Source organism: Hippocampus comes, unplaced genomic scaffold, assembly GCF_001891065.2.
Source record: "Hippocampus comes isolate QL1 unplaced genomic scaffold, H_comes_QL1_v1.1 scaffold116, whole genome shotgun sequence".
Lineage (NCBI taxonomy): Eukaryota > Metazoa > Chordata > Actinopteri > Syngnathiformes > Syngnathidae > Hippocampus > Hippocampus comes.
Window position 1 is genome coordinate 771,688 of NW_017805120.1, and position 17,800 is coordinate 789,487.

Below are 17,800 nucleotides of genomic sequence, written 5' to 3' on the forward strand. Positions count from 1 at the left end.
CACACACACACACACACACACACACACACACACACACACACACGACAAAAATAAGACACCTGCAGGAGTGGGCTGGCAATGTAGCGTGTTTACAGACGGGTGCCCCGTGGAAAAACAACTTGTCGGCGTGCCCTCCTAAACTGAGCGCGTGGCGACAGACAGCACGGGCGCTAAAGTGTTTACTCAGCCACATTCGCTCGCACCACCAACAGCCAACCCCCCTGCCCCAACAAAGCCCACCCTGCTCTGCCTCACTGCTGTTTTTGGAGGCTGGGCCCCGCCAAAAAAATATCAAAAGATAAACAGGCTGACAGGACGATTTCTTTCGTAGTGGGGCATTTTGCTGCATTTACTTTTCATTTGACATGAGCTGAAAATTCAGCAGAAAGGGACGCCAATGACTTGTTCATGAAGGTCTTCAAATAGAGGCCAGGTATCAATTTGGATTAGAAATCTGAAATTTTTGTCATTAAAAAAAGATTCTTAGTTATAGATTATCAAAATAAATCACAAAATTTTGAGGGTAAGATCATTTTTACTTTTGTTTGATTTTATAGATTATATATCTATAAAATTAAATGGGGGTCATGTTTTTATAAAGTTACAAAACATTGCTTATCTCATCGAAACAAAACAAAATACATTTTTAGAGATTAAGTCCTTTTTTTAATTTAATAAATGTTGAATATTTTGGTGAATTTGGGTCATATTTTCAAGACAAAAGGGAATATTTTTAGAGGTGGGGGGGAGTCCACTAATTTAGCGGACACTACGTCCAATTTCACACATCAAGTAAGCAACAATGGCGTGAATTTGCAAAAGGCGCTCCTGATTTTGCAGGCGAATCAAGAAACCGAGACCCAAAAACAAAAAAAACAACAAAAAAAAAAAAAACACCCACGTATTGCATTTAAGTGGAGATTCATCATAAAGAGCCTGGGTGCAACTTCGGGGGAGCGCCGACTTGCAGCCGTAATTGAGACGAAGGAGCGTCGCGAGTGCCATTGATTCCGATGTCTTCAAAAACAACAAACGTGTTTCTAAATAGCTGTTTGTGTGTGAAGCACTTCCGCAATGCGACGGGTAACTAAAGCAAAACGGTACAAAAGGGCGGGGAAATGTCAGCGCAATGAAAGCGGCGCCGCCTCGCTTGCGGGCGCACGGGGGAAACGGCAGCGGGTTTTTCCGATTCCCCCTCTGGAAAACAACACCTCCCCGCAATGATTAGCACCTTGCCATTTCATGTCAAACATCAACGACGTGTGCCGCCGTAATACGCTGACACATTTGATAATAAGCAGACAAAAATGTGCATTTGCAGCTGGAAACCTACAAAATATGAATACGAGTTGAAAATAACGGGAGGCAATCATGCTCGGTTTTCATTTCATGTCATCTTTTTCCAATTGGGTTGTAAAGGTCAAAGGTCATTTAATGCGTTAGGATGGTTGATCTCAAGTTTCATGTCTCGACATCACAAACACCTGGCGTTTGACCTGGGGTGTGTAGACTTTTCATATCCCCCTGTAAATGGATACACAGCCAGCATCTTTCAATAAAATCAGGCTTTGTCATCTAAAAAAGAATGGTCGCTTATTCCCGAGATTAAGGGAGGAGCAGGCTTTTTTTTTTTTTAATCCTTTTCAAAGGTCTGTCTTTTGTCAGCTTTCTAATCTTGGGTGAACATTTTTGCATCTTATTCCCACAAGCGCACGCGCGAGAACGGTACAAAGGTACTTCTTGAACTTGATGCAAACGCCATCAAAACAGTGCAGGTGTTAGTGTCCTGTCAGGAAATGGGGGTGGGGGGGGGGGGAACATTCTTCGTCACCCATCAAAACATAATTACATATGCACGAAGAACATTCACACCAGATATGCTAATCCGTTTTGCATAATCCTCTGTGTGTATTATCTCATTATCATAACATGTTTCAACTTTTTTTTTGTATATTTCCATCATATATTTGAGAAGTTGCAATCTGCCAATAAAGTCCTCCGTCTTTTATTTTCAAGAAGAAACAAAAGTTTTTTTGGGGTGGGGGTGAAATTGTATTTTTTGAGAATCTTTTTCTTCCTGAAAAAAGTTGCGCTTTTGAGAAAAGTCTTTATTTTAAGCGATTTTTTTTTGTAACGTTTTTTAGATTAAAAAAAAAAAATCAAAATGGAATTAAGTCAGATTTTTTTTTCAAGTGAAATTTTCTTTTAAAAAATTGACAATTATATATATTTGGGAGGAAAAATGTTCCAGCACACAAAAGTAAAATAAGTCTAAGGTAGATTCTGTTTTATCTTGTTATTTTTCTTGGGGGGGGGGGGGGTGGAAAAAAGGGCAGTTTTTTTAAAAAAAAAAAAAAAAAAAAAAAAAAAAAAAAAAAAAAAAAAGAACAAATTAGACCCCGAAGTTCCATGCAAGTTTGGCCAGCAGGCATGGAGTGAAGTGCAATTAAGCCGATTCGCTGCAAGGTGGCATCTTCCCTTGCTTCCCGGCAAGAAGACCAAGAGGAGGGAGGACGTGGCGGAAGAGCGCCGCAAGTCAGCAAATGAAAAAAAAAAAGAGAGGATTTTCTTCATTCCAATGTTACGCCTTCAGACAACTTTTTTTCTCATACACTATTGGATTCTTACATACAAATGATTTTTTTTCAATTCGCCAAATTATGAAACATTTGTCTTTCCTGTTTGTTCTTGAAAATAGACACAGTTTCTTCAAAATCAGATTCAACTTTCAATTTAAAAAAAAAAAAAAAAAGCAGATTTTTGTCGCAAAAATATGTGCCTTTAATCTTTTTTTTTGAATCCTTCCAATGTGGCCCTTTTTACTTCCTTTCCGCCATCCAGAGTGGAAATTGAGCAGCGCAATACAGTAAAGCACAAGCTTGAATATTTTTTTTTCCCCGAGAGGTAAGCAAGCACAGGAGGGTGTCGTTTGTTTTATTTCTGTCTTTGCCGACTTCCTTCGCTTCGCTCGCATGAGGGGCTACTGTACACGGAAAAGAAGAAAAAAAAAAGAGAGAGACAGAGAGAGTGCGAGCGTCCTTTGGAAAGAAAGGCGACACACGGCAGAGAAAAGAGGAGCCGGGTGCCTCAGATAACAGCATGGGGGCCCCTCTCATTAGCTCACAGGTTGGCGCCTTTGGTGGCTTTCCACTCGACGCCTGCAATGTGTTCACTCTCCTTCCATGAAAACGCAAAAAGTGTGTCACCCAACAACAACAACAACAAAATAATCATCAAGCGCGCTAAGAGTGAGGTGAGGAGTCTTTTTGGGGGGGGGGGGAGTTGCGTTTGCTTGAAGGCATCCATTTCACTTAAAATGACCACCATCCATCAAAGATGGAGTAAACAGTGTCCCTGGGGGGTCCGAAGGGTGACAAGGGGTGGGGGGGCTTTGAAGCTCGGGCCTCTGTGATAGCAGCAAGCCGTCGAGTCATTTGAGCGGCCCGAAGACGACGATGGCGGCGGCGAGGAGTGCGGACCCAACAAAAAGGGAGCAAATTGATGGAGGGCTTTGATTGTAGGAGCTCTCCAAGGCTTGGTTGGGGCAGGGGGGGGTGCTCTCCATTCCATCCCACATTAAAATATGGAAGTGCACCTAATGAAAAATCAAAGGTGGCCCGTTTTTGCTGCCTCCTCGCCACGGTTGTGCGGTAGGGACGTGTAAAGGCGAGAGAGGAACACGGAGGAATGGGGGGCGGGGGGGAGTACTGCCAGTGAAGACAGGCAGACGGCGTCGATTCGCGGGATGGAATCGATAGAGCAAAGCCGTCAGGGGGGAAAATGGGGGGCTTGTGGGGGAATAAAGTGGGCCTCCCCAGGTTAGCACCGGAGAGAAAGGTGAGATTACAGCAAAGTGGAGGAGGGATTTTCCTGACAGGCTACCTGGCAAGCCCAGCAACCAAGCGGCCCATTAGCCTGTGGCTACCTACACAAGGCTCACCAAACACCTCCCCCTCCTTGCCCGACACCTCCACACAAACCTGCGCGCGCGCACGCACACACACACACACACACACACACACACACACACACACACACACACACGTTTAGTTTTTTTGTCGAAAAAAATACCTTCACTTTTAACCCGTTGCTCCACTTTGGAATGAGGCTTACTTCTGACCTCCATTTGTGATTCATTTTTGTTTGATGTCTATTCTCAGCCTCTTACCTAAAATTGAAAACTGTCATATATAAAAAAAATAAATAAAAAAATAAAAAATAAAAAAAAAAAGCTAGACACAAAAGGCAGGCGAGTTGGTCTGGGCGTGTGCATGGGTTTTATTTTTATCGCAAAATGAGAAATATTTCTTTTTCTTAAAAATGTATGACTTGCTGAAACAAACATATGCCTGTTTTTCTCAAGCGATAATATAAAAAAATGGTGGCAAATAATTGGTTTCTGATGGGTAAATGCCGCTTTTGTTGGCAAAATATTGTTCAATCAACAAAACTTTTTGGAAGGAAATATACAATTTCTTCATCATGAAAATATTGTCACCTAATAACATAGTCGCCCAAGTCATATTTGAAATATCAATCATGACTATGTAACTCAAAAACAGACATTGTTATTAAGAAAAAATAAAAAATAAAAAATAACCCCCACACACAACTTTTAACTTTCAAGTATTGACATGAAAAAATACACTAGACACTACAGTGGACTGGACTTTCTGGGAAATAAAGCGCTTTGGAAGGAGACTTACTTTTGACCTCCATTTGCGATTCATTTTTAGTTTGATGTCTGTTCGCGGGCTCTTATCTAAAATTGAAAACTGTCGTGAAAAAAAAAAGAAAAAAAAAAGCGAGACACAAAAGACGGACGAGTCGGCCTGCCGGTGTGTGCGTGCAGTGGACATGGACTCGCCGAAGACTATCTTGCCTTTTCTTGTAACGTGACCATTGTCGCTGGCCAATGGCGGACTTGATTAGCATAAGAATACGACGGGACGCGCATCGGGACTTAGCCAGATGATTATCGCTAACATATTGAGGTGTTACTTTGTTATTTCACATGGCGGGGGACGCATTCACATGCTGATGAGAACACCGTCCCCTCCCCCGAGCACACACGCGCTTGGACAAGCCTCCAATATGCAGAGTCCTGAACCACCCGTGCACTTTCCCGAGAGTCCTCGGGCCTTGTCATGGAATTTGCAAAACAAAACAAAAAAAAAAGACATTGTCATGGCAGTATTCAATTGTCTAACTCATATTTGAGCGTTTTTGGGAAATAAGAACAAAAAATATATATATTTATCACGCACAGTGGTGACAATGTAATGTTTGAAAATGACTTTGGCAATTATTTTATTAGGCTAACGATGTCAAGAAAGAAATACCAATATGCTCGCTAAAAAATCTTGCTTTTCCGTGGGGTTTTTTTTTTTTTTGTAAATGTTCAAGTCTGACTTGCAGCCATGTTTAACTGCTATCATGGAATTTTTACATTTTCGGAAAATGTTCAAATATGATTTTGGTAGCTATGCGATTAGCTACACTGTTTTTAATGAAAAATGATCAATTACTCTGCTCCAAAGCCTGCTGATTTTTTATTTTTATTTTTTTTTAAGTAACACAGCGAACTCATCTTGTACAACGTATTTGCAGTCAAGGAAGTGTCAGAATCAACTGTGGCGGGGAGGAGAAAAAAACCTGAGCCAATTTAACTTAAGCAAAAATATGTTATACACACATATACATTATATATATATATACACATACACATACACACACACACACATATATATATATATATATATGTGTGCATGAACCCTTCTGTTGTTCTCCTTCTGTTCAAGCAAAATTCCAATGCCTTGAAAAACAGCGATAGAGAAGCCAATGATTCATAATATATTTCATGAATACTTCATGAATCCTCCATACTTAAGCCAGTCTTGGAGGGAGGGGGGGAAAAAAAAAAAGAACATTGTCACCTATTCTAGTACCCGCTTGTCAGCACATCACTGGGGAGCGGGTGTCACATGTCACTTCTGGTTTACGGCGCTGCGCGGGACGGGCTGCAGACACCGGGGGTAGGATGGCGAAGAAGAAAGTGATGTGCTAGAAGGGGAAGGGGGGGATGAGGAGGAAGGGGATGTTATCATATCATCACCCTGCGTCTTTATGTTTCCCTCCCTTATTATCTGCGCCCTCCCTCCACACTCACGGCAAGTCACTCAATCACACGAGCCCCGAGGACAGCGAGGGGACCATGGGAGGGCCTTTTCTTGTTTTTTGTTTTTTTGCACAGCCAGACGAGCGTCTGAAAGCTATACTGATCGCTGTCAGCCAACGAGTGAGTGTGCGCGACTTTGTGAGATAAGCGAGAGAGGAAGCAAGAGGAGAACGAATTGCGGGCTAACAAACAAGCAAGCGGAAAAACCGCGGTGGGCCATATAGACAAGTGTTAGCGAGAAGAGATCACGTGATTGAGGATGCGGAAAAGAAACAAAAAGTGGGGGGCGGGAAATTTTACATTACAAACATTAGCCCAAGTAATAATTGAATGGAAAATACTTTTTACATAGATTTTGGCGGGGAGGGAACAGGAAGTGAAAAATTAATGGGCCAATTACGTTACTAGACTAGCAATATCCAACTTTTCCCTCCCAAAAAGATCAACTTTTGTTCTCCGGGTGTCAAATCACAAAATATACAACTTCAATGTCAAGCGACTACAAACAACCAAAACAAGACAGAGAAAGGGGCTTTTAATGGCAAAATGACAATTGACTTTCAAATTCTAAGCTATTATTATTAATCTTGTGCCTACTGTCTGTTAAGAACGTAAAAGGTTTCTTGAATCCTGTCCCGTGCAGTTTGTTAAAATTCATTAAGAGTGACGTGAATTCCAATGCATAAAAAAGCGTGCTCGGCATCAACACAACCCGCAGTTGTTTGTGCGACACCGTCCTCCAACCCTGCTCTGACCCTCCACTGCCAATCAAATATGAAATCCCACAAAAAGAAATGGCGTCAGCGCGAGCGGGGTGGAGGAAAAAAGGGGCTTATCCCGCAAACTTGCATGTTGTTAAAGATGAGCCCCCCGACGCGACAAATCCGTGAAAAAAGGGAAAGGACGCATGTGTACGACAACAAGATCCGTTTGTTTACATCATAAATCTCGCCTGGCTTTTTCATGGCGAGCGGCGAGTGCTTAGACTTTGGTGTCACTGATGGGGCTGCCGGAAGCATGAAAAGAGTCAATCTGCTTTGGCTCCTCGGCTGAATTAGAACAAGTGAGGAGGGGGTGCGGTGGGGGTTTATTTATTCATTTTTTTTCAAGCACCCAACTCGTGTCGGACTGTCATGTCCGCTGCTGTTTGACGACGACCGAGGTCAAAACGACGAGAGGCCTTCATCACGGATTACAACAATGTGAGTGTGTAATGGTGAAGAAACTACATCTCGGCTTTCAAATTAAAAGGAAAAAAAAAATGACATTCAAAACTTTCCATTTTTTGGTCAAGCCTCCGCAACCTTGACTTGTCCGCGACCGCTAATTAAAAAATGCCCGTGAATATTCATTCATGCCTTAAACAACCCACGACCACAAAATACTGCGCCAACATCTCAAGAACGTGGCTTTGAGACCAAGGACTAATACGCAGAGGCCAGCTCTAAATCGGGTATAATTGAGATGTCATTTTTTAAAACCCACACAACAAAAAAAAGACAAAATGTTAATTCGGTGACATCTCGCAAAATGGCTGCCTTTTAATGCAAAAATCCCACCAAATTGCTGTGACATCCTGCTCTCATATACCGCATTTCCTCAGACATCAGAACAATGAAGACCTACCTCAAATAAACGCCTCCCATTCCCCATTCATGAACAAAAAAAAAGTTGACAAAGCTCAGCAAAGTTGGAAATTGCAAGGACTAGTTGAGCTTTCACATTGCTACATGGCACCCGTTAAGTAGATAATCACATTTCCTCAAATGGCTGTGGCAAATGTGTCATACATACAAGTAAAATAAATAAATGCCTGCTTAAATTAATATCTGTGTTTTCCGAAAGGGGAACAATAATGATAGGTAACGCAGTAAAGTAGCATGCGGTAGCAACTTTCACACTGGGCTTGTATTTCCTCAAAATGTGAGGGCCGAGTGCGTCATCCAACTTTGGAAAAATAAACGCCTTCCTCCAACCAATTTTTTTTTTGTACAAAGCAGTGACAATCAGCACAACAAATGCCATTGTTTACAGGCAGCGTAAAAGGGGGCAAATCATGAGCTCCTTCCCAGAGCAATTACCGCCGTCATGACACACAGTGCGGCACTTTCCCTCGATCTCTTTGTGAGGAACATTCACCTGGGTCCAGTTGATAGTCAAATGATTTCGTACGCGACCATTCGCACACAAGGGTGGCCTGGGAGGGCGTTTGGCGGTATTCATTAAACACAGATTGCGTGTTTGTTGGGCCCATTTGAAAGCTGAAGTTATTTCGAGAAGGTCACGAATGAAACTGATAGAGCGGAAAAAAAGAATACAAAGAAAGTTGCGGAGGGTGAGGGGGGAGCTGGGGGGTCTGCACTAACATTCTATTCACCACATCCGTCTGTCTGGCAAATAAAAGTGCTCCGCATTTCAAGGTTGGGCTTTGGAAAGGCATTAATTACCTCCCTGGGCGGCTTCTTTTTTTTTTTTCCAAATGAAAAGGCACAGTCACAGATCCCACTTGACCGTGACTCAAACGCTAAACAACAGAAATGAGCAAAGAGATAGGTGAGCGTAACTGCGCACAGAATGCGACTGAGGCCTCACTGAAGTGAAGTAGGGACGTAAGTGGGGATAGGGAAGGGTCATTGGCGACGGCCAATGCCGGCCATCTTATAGTCAACTCGCACAATGTGACGAAGACAACATGTGGAGCAATAATGACGGCAGATTGAAAAGAAGTGTCTCGATGAAAAAGTATCAGGCTCACAAAGGGGACTTTGGCAGCGCTGCCGAGCTGGAGGTAATCAATGAAATCGCCCGACTCATTGTGAGCGGGAACATTGCGTCCTCGCTTCTCAGGCTGACGCCACCTTGACCGTGGCCCGTCTTGATTTCCCACTTCTGCTGTGTCCATCAATAAGATTCTGCGCGCTTTTGTGTTGAATAGCTGCCGACGAACCTTCAACTAAGTGGAGAATGCACAAATAGAAAGAGAAACCTCTTCACAATTTGCTTATCAAAAGTACGCGTTTGTGCGCCACTAGCGGGCAGTACAGGATATAGACCTGTGAAACATTCATTCATTCATTCATCTTCCAAACCGCTTTATCCTCACTAACCCCAAAATGTAGCGGGGAAACCTACGATGGGAAAATATGAAGGACGGTACAGCGATAAGGTCACTTAAGCTTCCGCGACTAGATGGCAACAGCCAACTTAAAAACACCCGGCCACAATCAGCTCACGGGGTATTTCGACCAACTTTCTTCATTTTAACCGGAGATCCCAAGAAAGTGAGCTTAGGGAAGAAGCGGATGATGTCCATTCGATTCCAGCTTGAAATTAGAGGGGCAGTGATTCTGTCACAACTCGTCGATTCATTGATGAACCAATGACAATCAATTTAATGGTTCAGAGACACTGAAGCAGAAGGAGTGGAAAAAGAGCATCTTTAGGTGTTTGAAGAGGGTCTGGGTGGAAATGGTTTGCGTTGCGAGCACGGCCACGGAAGAAACCGAATCCTTAAGTCAAGGTAGCACCGTGCAGGAAGTTGTTCTACTTGAACAAATGACCAAATGATCACTTTTCGCCGAGGGTTCGGTTCCGAGTGCGTCAGTAAATGGAGGCAAAGTATCTCCCGCAAGGACATTCGCGTCGCGTTATTTTCACATCTGTTTTACAAAGACGGGAGATCAAGCAGCGCAATAAGAGGATGTCTTTTATGATCAGACATCAAAAAAAGGGACAGTCATTTGCTAAATGGAGCCCAATATTGTCCTTGTTGTGAACCTTCCACAGAGAGGGGGTGGGGGGGTGATTCTTGGAGCAATGGTGCCATCAGCTGGAAACAAAGAGGAAGCGGCAAGCAGGGATGCTTAAAACACCCAAAATTCAAAAGGGTTGCAAGAAATGCTTTAAAAAAACATTTGAACACAAGCTCGAAATGGATTACAATATTTTTTCTTCATTTCATTTAACTTAAACTCCATTGAAATTATTTATTGAATCCGACACAAAAATGTTTTTGTGTGTTTCTGATTAAAGACAAAATCATTCCATAATATGAACAGATTTTAAAAATAATAATAATTCATTGTATTTTATCCCGCGTATATGATCGTCTTGATCGGCATTGTTTATTTTAATTCAGATTTTTGTTTTCCAATGACATACGCATTCTTGTCATTCTTATTATCATTATTCATGTAGAATGTTTTATGGCTGACATCTCATCGCGTTTAGACGTAACCAAAAAAAAAAAAAAACAAGCCCGTTCTTGACACCCGATCATTTTAAAAGCAAGAGGAAAAGAAAAAAAAAGGAAGGAAAAAAAAATGGGAGTGTTGTTCCCAAGCCGCGGCAGACGTGTGCGGACCCCCGCCGTCCCCGCTGGGACATGGCGACAGGCTCCTTTGAACACGGCGGGCTCTGTTTACCCGATAAATTTGATGAGATTAAGCCGACGTTGGGCCTCCTCTTTGCGTGATCAAAGCGGCGGTTGAGAGGCGCCAGTTTTCTCTGCCTCCGTGAGCAAAGTGCATCCGTCGGCGGCCGCTTTTCATGACAGCCTTTACTTCAGCCATTCTCAAAATGTCCTATGACGGCTCCCTCTGGTGGCAGGCCATTGAATCACTGCCTAAGGACTGTTCAGTTGTGTTTCACCTTTTTGCTGTGTGTGTGTGTGTGTGTGTGTGTGTGTGTGTGTGTGTGTGTGTGTGTGTGTGTGTGTGTGTGTGTGTGTGTGTGTGAGGGCGTTATCGACGGGCTGTAACAGTTACGGCGGGAAAATTCACAATTGAGAGGTCTCAGGGTTACCGATTGCATTTCAAGGATTTTGGTACAAAAAAAAAAAAGAATTACAAGTACTTACAAAGTCCTTCTCCAGCTTCTCCACCTCCTGCTTGTAGCTCTTCAGGCGACTGTTGTACATGGCACGGCTCTGGACGGGGATCTCCCGCACCTCCAGGTCCATCTGCTCCAACTGCCAAAACACATTCAAAATGAATACGGTGCTTTCGCGTTGTGGTTAAGAAGATGGATGGGTGAAATGAAATTAAATCTTTTCCTTGAGTTCCTCTTTGAGAGGCAACCTCCAATTTTTTGACATTCCCACTTTATTTTCGTCATTCTTAATTCCCATGGAAAGTTTCCAACTTAGCGAATTTCCAGAATTTTGGTAACCCTTCTCGTATGTCAAGGAAGCACAGAAGACATTTGTGTTCTTGTCAGTACGATTTCATTTACATAAACAAGACAGCTCTGAAAATAGTCAACTTCAGCAAATGACACAAGCGGCGTGCCGTTAATTAAGCGCACTCCCGTGTAGATCGCAAGGCGGCGTCACTCATCTCGCCGCCATCAAAGTTGCAACACAGGAAAACGTCGACTAAAATCCACGGAGATGAGGTGCAAGTGCATTTGATGCATGGCGAAGGCAGCTGTTTTGACTAATCACTGTGACATAACGAGACAATTTGTCTCTTGTCGGGCTTGCTCGCATGACGACTCCTGCTCGGTGAAAACGGCTTGAAATGTGTCACGTGGGTGTCACTTTAAAAAAAAAAAGGGACATTAGCGGGCGAGTAATCACGCAAAAGTGGGGAGCCTCCTCGACGTTTGACGGGGCGCGGTGACACTCCCGCCCAGTTCGTTATTTCCGAAGTGGAAATGAGCCATCAAAGACGTACCAACTCTCTGACTTCTTCAAGCTGTTTGTCGACATTTAGAACCAGCTGAGTCTTCTCCTCTGAAAGGGAAGAAGAAGAGAACACATATTGATCAGGAGGTGCTTTGTGACAACAGCCCCCGCAAAAAGGTGCCAATGGTGGTGGCGGGTGGGGGTGGAGAAGAAGGGAAAAAAAAAAACGCAACACTAGGACACATTTGAAGCTATATTTACACGCTGCCGGTGCGTTTGCCTGACGCCTCATAGTTATTGGCGTGCGCGGGAGAGGCCTTTGTTGCCTCGACGGGGGAAGCGACGTCGTGTCAGCTCGCCTCGCGAGGCGGGAAAGCGGCGCGTCTCCTCTCACCCCGGAGCTGTTCATCTTCAACAATCGCCCCGTTGAAAACACTTTTGGACTGCTTGTGCCTTTCTTTTGGCCAGCGACATCCATTCGAATGATTGCATCATATTGCACTGCCCTAATTGAGGACATTTGTTGTGATGTTTTCCATGGCGACAAACCGTAACAGAGCCAAAAGGCCAACGTGGCCCTTCCTTATTCCAATACCAAATAGAGGCGGACAGTAAGCAATTCCGTTCCAGATTGAATTCCCAGTTCAATTTGATTTCCAATTATATCCCCATTTAATTTCTGGTTTGACTAGATTTCCGATCCAATTAATTTCTGATTCTATTGTTTTAATTTCCGATTTTATTTCAGATTCAATGACCAACTAGATTTCAGATCCAAATCCGTGTCACCCTACACTTGATGTGGAATAGCTCGATATTCCAATTGGATTATCTTTTTATTGCTGACCATAGAGGCATGTGCTCTTAACTGCAATTCATACAAACTGAGAAGATTGGATTTGTTGTACAGCACCATTTTCTTTTACTTGAACCCCTTTGTTTGTTTTTGAATTTATTTGTTCATTTTCATCAATTCATGTTGATTTGCTTGTATCTTTTTTTTAATAATTATCTTCATATTTTTAATTAGTTATTTGGGTAGTTTGGGGTAATTCTCGTCGAGTTCACGTATTGAATCTTATTTTAACTGACTTGACTGACTTCAACGTGTAACTTTTGAAGGATATAATGTTAATAGTATAAACCTTATCAGGTGCGAACAGAAAGGTTAATCATGTGGTCAAAAGCACGATTCATTTTCGAGTCAGAGCAAACGACACAAAAAAATAACAAAGAAAGCGACAGAATTAAGAGTCCAAACTACCTAAAAACGTACATTTCCGTTTTGAAATGACGCTTAATGATTTGAAACACTCAAAACTTGAGGCTCCCCCTGAAATCATTAGCTTTCCTCGTCTACCGACGATGAGCATTGCACAAGCTTACCTCCACCCAGCTTGGGAATTCTGCCGATTTTGTTGGTAATTTCCGCCGTAACGGTTCCAAAGTCTTGCTCGTAGGCTTCGAAGTCTGAAGACATTTTGTCGTGTGCGTTGAAATCAAAGTTATCTCGGAGGTTTCAAACTCACAATAATAAAAACAGAAGTACTCGGGTATCACTTCCTTGTGTGTCTCTAAAATACATCCGCCAAAGAACTGACTCTGCTCCTTCTCCTGTTTTCCTTTTTTTCTTTCTTTCTTTTTTTGTGACACTACACATTATTAATTTGATATCAGTCATTTATTATACATTATTGTCAATGAATTCATAATGTCATGTGATTCTGTTGACGTGTATTGTCAAATATATAATAATTACTTGATACAGTACCATAGGACAGTAACTTCCAAAAATGTCCGGAACAAACTACGACAAGAGAAAACGTTCCTTTCGCGACACAAACGAAGGCAGAAGAAAAAACAAGGAAGTGGCCGGCTCGGTCAATTAAACTGACGGCTTTTTCGTTGTCATTCAAACCCAAATATCAGCACAAAGTGTGATTTCCAAATCTGTAAGTAACATTATCGTCTGGCGTTCGTGTTGACTCTGTCGTACATTCATTTTTGACGCCTGTCTTGAGCTACCCGCTCATGAGCTAGCCGACTAGCAAGTGTCGATAGTCATTCGTGACGTTCAACACAGCGTGAAATGGACATACACTTACACAAAAATCGTTACTCCTTCATGCAAAGTGTTTGGTTTGGTTTTTCTTTGGCTTGTGTGGCCCGTTTAACCAGTAACTTAGTTTAATTTCAAACGCATCCTCTCTGCTTACAAGAGGCTTCTTGAAAGCAATTTTCAACTTGGATATGTCATTATAGACACGGACCAAAGACTAGTTGTGACATTTTGGGGTTTTTTTTTGTCTCTAGATGTCATTCGTACTGTTTCTTCCTTCCAAGATGGGGAGCTGGAGTGTGTCCCAAGCATAGCATCCTCCCTCAAGCACCAGTAGAGGATGCTGCTCACTCTCAGGACGAACAACAAAGGCACACAGGATGTCCTACTAAGACCAGATCATTCCCTTTACTGGGTCACCGCAGGCAGAAGCGTCAAAATATGTGCACCGTCCTCACCGCTGACTTTGCAAGATAACACCAAATAACCCATTGGACCGTTGTGTTTCAAATAGTCCCTGTTGCATTATCATGATTTTGGTGGCGTGGGACAACTTCCACGAGGTGCGCCGGTTGTGCCACTGGGGGCCGGTCATCGCCCTGTCAGTCATTGCCGTGTGCTCCACCGTGGCAGTGCTGGATTCCATCATCTGGTACTGGCCCCTGGACACGGCCGGCGGCAGCATCAATTTCATCATGCTCCTCAATTGGACCGTCCTCATCCTCTACAACTATTTCAATGCAATGTTCGTTGGGCCGGGGTACATCCCTCTCGGGTGGAAGCCAGTGAGTAAGCGCTCTCAGTGGGGATCATAATGCGAGATTAGCAATCCTGCATTTATTTGTGTACCCCTCTGCTCCACACACCTCCCAAACAGGAGAACCAAGACGACACGCAGTATTTGCAGTTTTGCAAAGTTTGCCAAGGGTTCAAGGCCCCAAGGTCGCACCACTGCCGCAAGTGTAACAGGTACAAGTCACACAACAGGCTGCTTGTGTGATATTTCAAATAATTTGCAGAGGAAATAATGCAAATTATTCCAAATGCATTTTTGTCATCATTCTTTTACCCTGAAATGTGATAACTCAGACAGATGAAAATGTACAGGCGCTACAAAGTTTTTGTTCACTCAGATTTTCTGCAAAAGCAAATTTCAGGACATATCAAGTGTGTTAAATCGCCGCAGGTGTGTGATGAAGATGGACCACCACTGCCCATGGATCAACAACTGCTGCGGCCACCAGAATCACGCTTACTTCACCAGCTTCCTGCTGCTGGCCCCGCTCGGCTGCGCCCACGCCGCCGCCATCTTCGTCATGACCATGTACACGCAGCTCTACGAGAGGGTGAGCGAGCGCACCGCCGTAACTCTTCCTAACACCAAACAGTGAAACGTTACTGTGGCCCCCCTTAAAAATGTTAATAATTCCCTATATTGAGAGTTCAATCTGTAAATATATGACAAACTATGATATTTATTTATCTATCTTTTTGTTTATTTATTTATTTTACTCAGTGATGGAGTAACTCCCCACTAATCATGGTGGATTGGGACCGAGTAAGTGACACTGTCTGAAAAGGTTTACAATTCCATATAAATGTCACAAGAGGGCGCCAAAGCACTCATTTTTCTATTAGGCAGGGCTTTGGCACCATCCTGTGGTGCACTAAGGCATTGCACCATCACCACAAATACAGTGAATTGGAGAGTTTTTCACAAAATAGCGTAAGATAGGTTCGAATTATATTTCCATCTATTCAGCAGTCCAGAAATATCAATCACGGTGGGTTTCTCTTCAGATCTCCTTCGGCTGGAGCACAGTGAGGATCGACATGAGCGCCGTTCGTCAGAGCCAGCCCCTCATGCCGTTCAGCGTCGCCGCCTTCGCCGGCACACTCTTCGCTTTGGGCCTGGCGCTGGGTACCACCATCGCCGTCGGCATGCTCTTCGTCATACAGGTACGTTGGAATCGGGGGGCGCATGCGGCCATTTTGTGCTTGCATGGCTTGAGCGCTGCTCAAGTCAGACTTTTCAAATGAATTGTTTAATTGTTCACAACGCCAGGGGTTTCCAACCATTTTGTGGCATTTTTGTTTTGTTGGTGTGCCATGAGATTTTTTTTTTCCGAATGTAAAATGCCTGCCTTGGCTAAGTGGTATGTAAATATGTCATTTATTTATTTTCAGATGAAAGTCATCCTACGAAACAAAACCTCAATCGAGTCCTGGATCGAGGAAAAGGTCAGAATGGTTTTATTATTATTTTTGCTTCTCAGCATCACAGAACAGATTGTGTTCGATTTGAGAGCTTTCCTTCTTATGGGAGTCGGACCACTAAAAAAACGGGCTTCTCTCCCGGCCAAGCAGGCCAAAGACAGAATACAGCACTACCAAACTGGGGAGGAGTTCATCTTTCCGTACGACCTCGGCAGCCGCTGGCTCAACTTGAAGGAAGTCTTCACGTGGTCGGGGGTGCCCAAAGGAGACGGCATCCTGTGGCCCGTCCACCCCGAGTGTCACCAGCACACCTTAACGGTTAGCTCGCGTTCCTTTTCCCTCCCGCCGCGTCCATGTCATGATGAAGTCGGTTTTAATTGTCCTTGCCCCGTTGCCACAGATCGAGCAACTCAAGCAGAAGGCCGACAAACGGGTGAGAAGTGTAAGTACCCGGCGACAATGAGCGGCCAGGCCAGGATCCCTCAGGTGTCGACATTTTTTAGCGGCCTGAAGCACCAATCTGGTCGAATAACCAACATTTGTGGTGTGGCTCACCCAGCAGGTCCAGTACCAGGCGGTAGAGGACTATAATGGCGCTTGCTGCCCCATGACCAAGGGCGTCAAGACCTTTTTCCTGACCCCTTGCACCGAGGAGCCCAGGATACCCCTACAACGGGGGGATACCATCCTGGCCACCCGTGGCACCAAGTGAGTCTCACTTGCTCTTGGCTTTAAGAAGACGTCTATTCTCTACATCCTCGGTCGTACATTATTATTAACATGAGTTTATGTGTGAATTTTTCTGCTGTCAATTGGATATCTCTCAGATGAATAAAGCATCTCTTTCTCTTCTTTAGATGGTGGATGTATGGAGACAAAGTCTTAAACGAGGAGCAAACAAGAGGTAAGAGCAACAACAAAATGAGTCATGTGATAACAGCTCATAGCTGCATAGCCGCTGTCGTTGTGGATGGAACAAGGGTTCATGATTGTGCACATGCTACATGCAAAGGGTTGATGCTGTTATGTTTTGAGTCCTTTGCTGCCATCTTCTGGCATCCATACGCATTTACAAACCTCCTTTAGGCAGTCTTTAATTTGTGGGTTTTCGCGATCGGCGAGGGTCACTGTATTTGAACCGATACCGAAACTCTATTTCATTTCCAGCGGGAGAACGCATCCGCGGATGGTTTCCCCGGCGATGCGTGGAGAAGTGCCATTACGACACCGCCGCCGTCGACAGCGCCGCCGATAAGAAAGCCAACTAATGCGGTTGTCCACTCCCGTATGACACTGTCACTCCGGGTGCTACAGATCTCGCTGCATACATATTCTGGTCAACACACATTTTGATATTGACTTGAATTTGTCAAAACAAAACAAAAAACCTTACTGAGCATCATTCATGTGAGTTGAAGAAGAGTTTGAATTTCAACAAAGCTTTAATGTGACTTGAATTTTGTTCTTTTTTTACGCGTGCCAATGTTGTGCATATTATGCTAATTATGCAACGCCTCTGCTGCCCCAGCCGGCCACCTCCCAGGGCCAGTCATGCAACTCTTTCTACTACTGTAGCCAAATAAGTTGTGCTCGATCTGTTTTCAATTCTGTTTTGTAAAAACAAGCTGTTTGCCTCAAAACGATTTCGAAACATTCTCAGAGACTCTTTGTATTTGTCAATAATTATGTCGTATCCTTCAACTTGCAACCAAGATTGGTC

At 43.6% G+C, this 17,800-nt stretch overlaps 2 protein-coding genes across 10 annotated transcripts in view; one reads left to right on the forward strand and one right to left on the reverse strand.

Moving 5' to 3' along the window:
- Positions 1-13,393, reverse strand: part of vti1a (vesicle transport through interaction with t-SNAREs 1A) — a 75,039-nt gene extending 61,646 nt beyond the window's left edge. For 4 of the 6 annotated variants that reach the window (XM_019865908.1, XM_019865907.1, XM_019865905.1 and 1 more), the window contains exons 1-3: positions 13,191-13,393; positions 11,854-11,912; positions 11,037-11,147 (exon numbers count right to left, since the gene is read on the reverse strand). In XM_019865908.1, coding sequence (XP_019721467.1) covers positions 11,037-11,147; positions 11,854-11,912; positions 13,191-13,284 — 264 coding nt within the window. In that variant the 5' untranslated portion in view covers positions 13,285-13,393. The remainder of the gene's footprint in view (positions 1-11,036; positions 11,148-11,853; positions 11,913-13,190) is intronic. The other 2 variants (XM_019865909.1, XM_019865911.1) reach the window with 1 other exon arrangement.
- A 222-nt stretch (positions 13,394-13,615) lies between these two features.
- zdhhc6 (zDHHC palmitoyltransferase 6) lies at positions 13,616-17,743 on the forward strand. 4 transcript variants are annotated; one of them, XM_019865884.1, is made up of 12 exons: positions 13,616-13,756; positions 14,148-14,306; positions 14,378-14,648; positions 14,741-14,832; positions 15,050-15,209; positions 15,664-15,822; positions 16,051-16,104; positions 16,231-16,398; positions 16,481-16,522; positions 16,640-16,788; positions 16,938-16,984; positions 17,248-17,743. In XM_019865884.1, the coding sequence occupies exons 3-12, from the start codon at positions 14,394-14,396 to the stop codon at positions 17,346-17,348; spliced, it is 1,227 nt and encodes a 408-aa protein (XP_019721443.1). In that variant the 5' UTR covers positions 13,616-13,756; positions 14,148-14,306; positions 14,378-14,393; the 3' UTR covers positions 17,349-17,743. The 4 variants fall into 4 exon arrangements, with proteins under 4 accessions (XP_019721443.1, XP_019721444.1, XP_019721442.1 ...); XM_019865885.1 differs by having other exon boundaries at positions 14,118-14,648; XM_019865883.1 differs by having other exon boundaries at positions 14,148-14,648.
- The last annotated feature ends 57 nt before the right edge of the window (positions 17,744-17,800 follow it).

Coding starts and splice junctions, on each gene's coding strand:
- zdhhc6 (XM_019865885.1), top strand. CDS start 14,394: ATGATTTTGGTGGCGTGGGACAACTTCCACGAGGTGCGCCGGTTGTGC. Junction 16,399..16,480: donor GTCACCAGCACACCTTAACG/GTTAGCTCGCGT, acceptor CCGTTGCCACAG/ATCGAGCAACTCAAGCAGAA. Junction 16,985..17,247: donor AAACGAGGAGCAAACAAGAG/GTAAGAGCAACA, acceptor TTTCATTTCCAG/CGGGAGAACGCATCCGCGGA.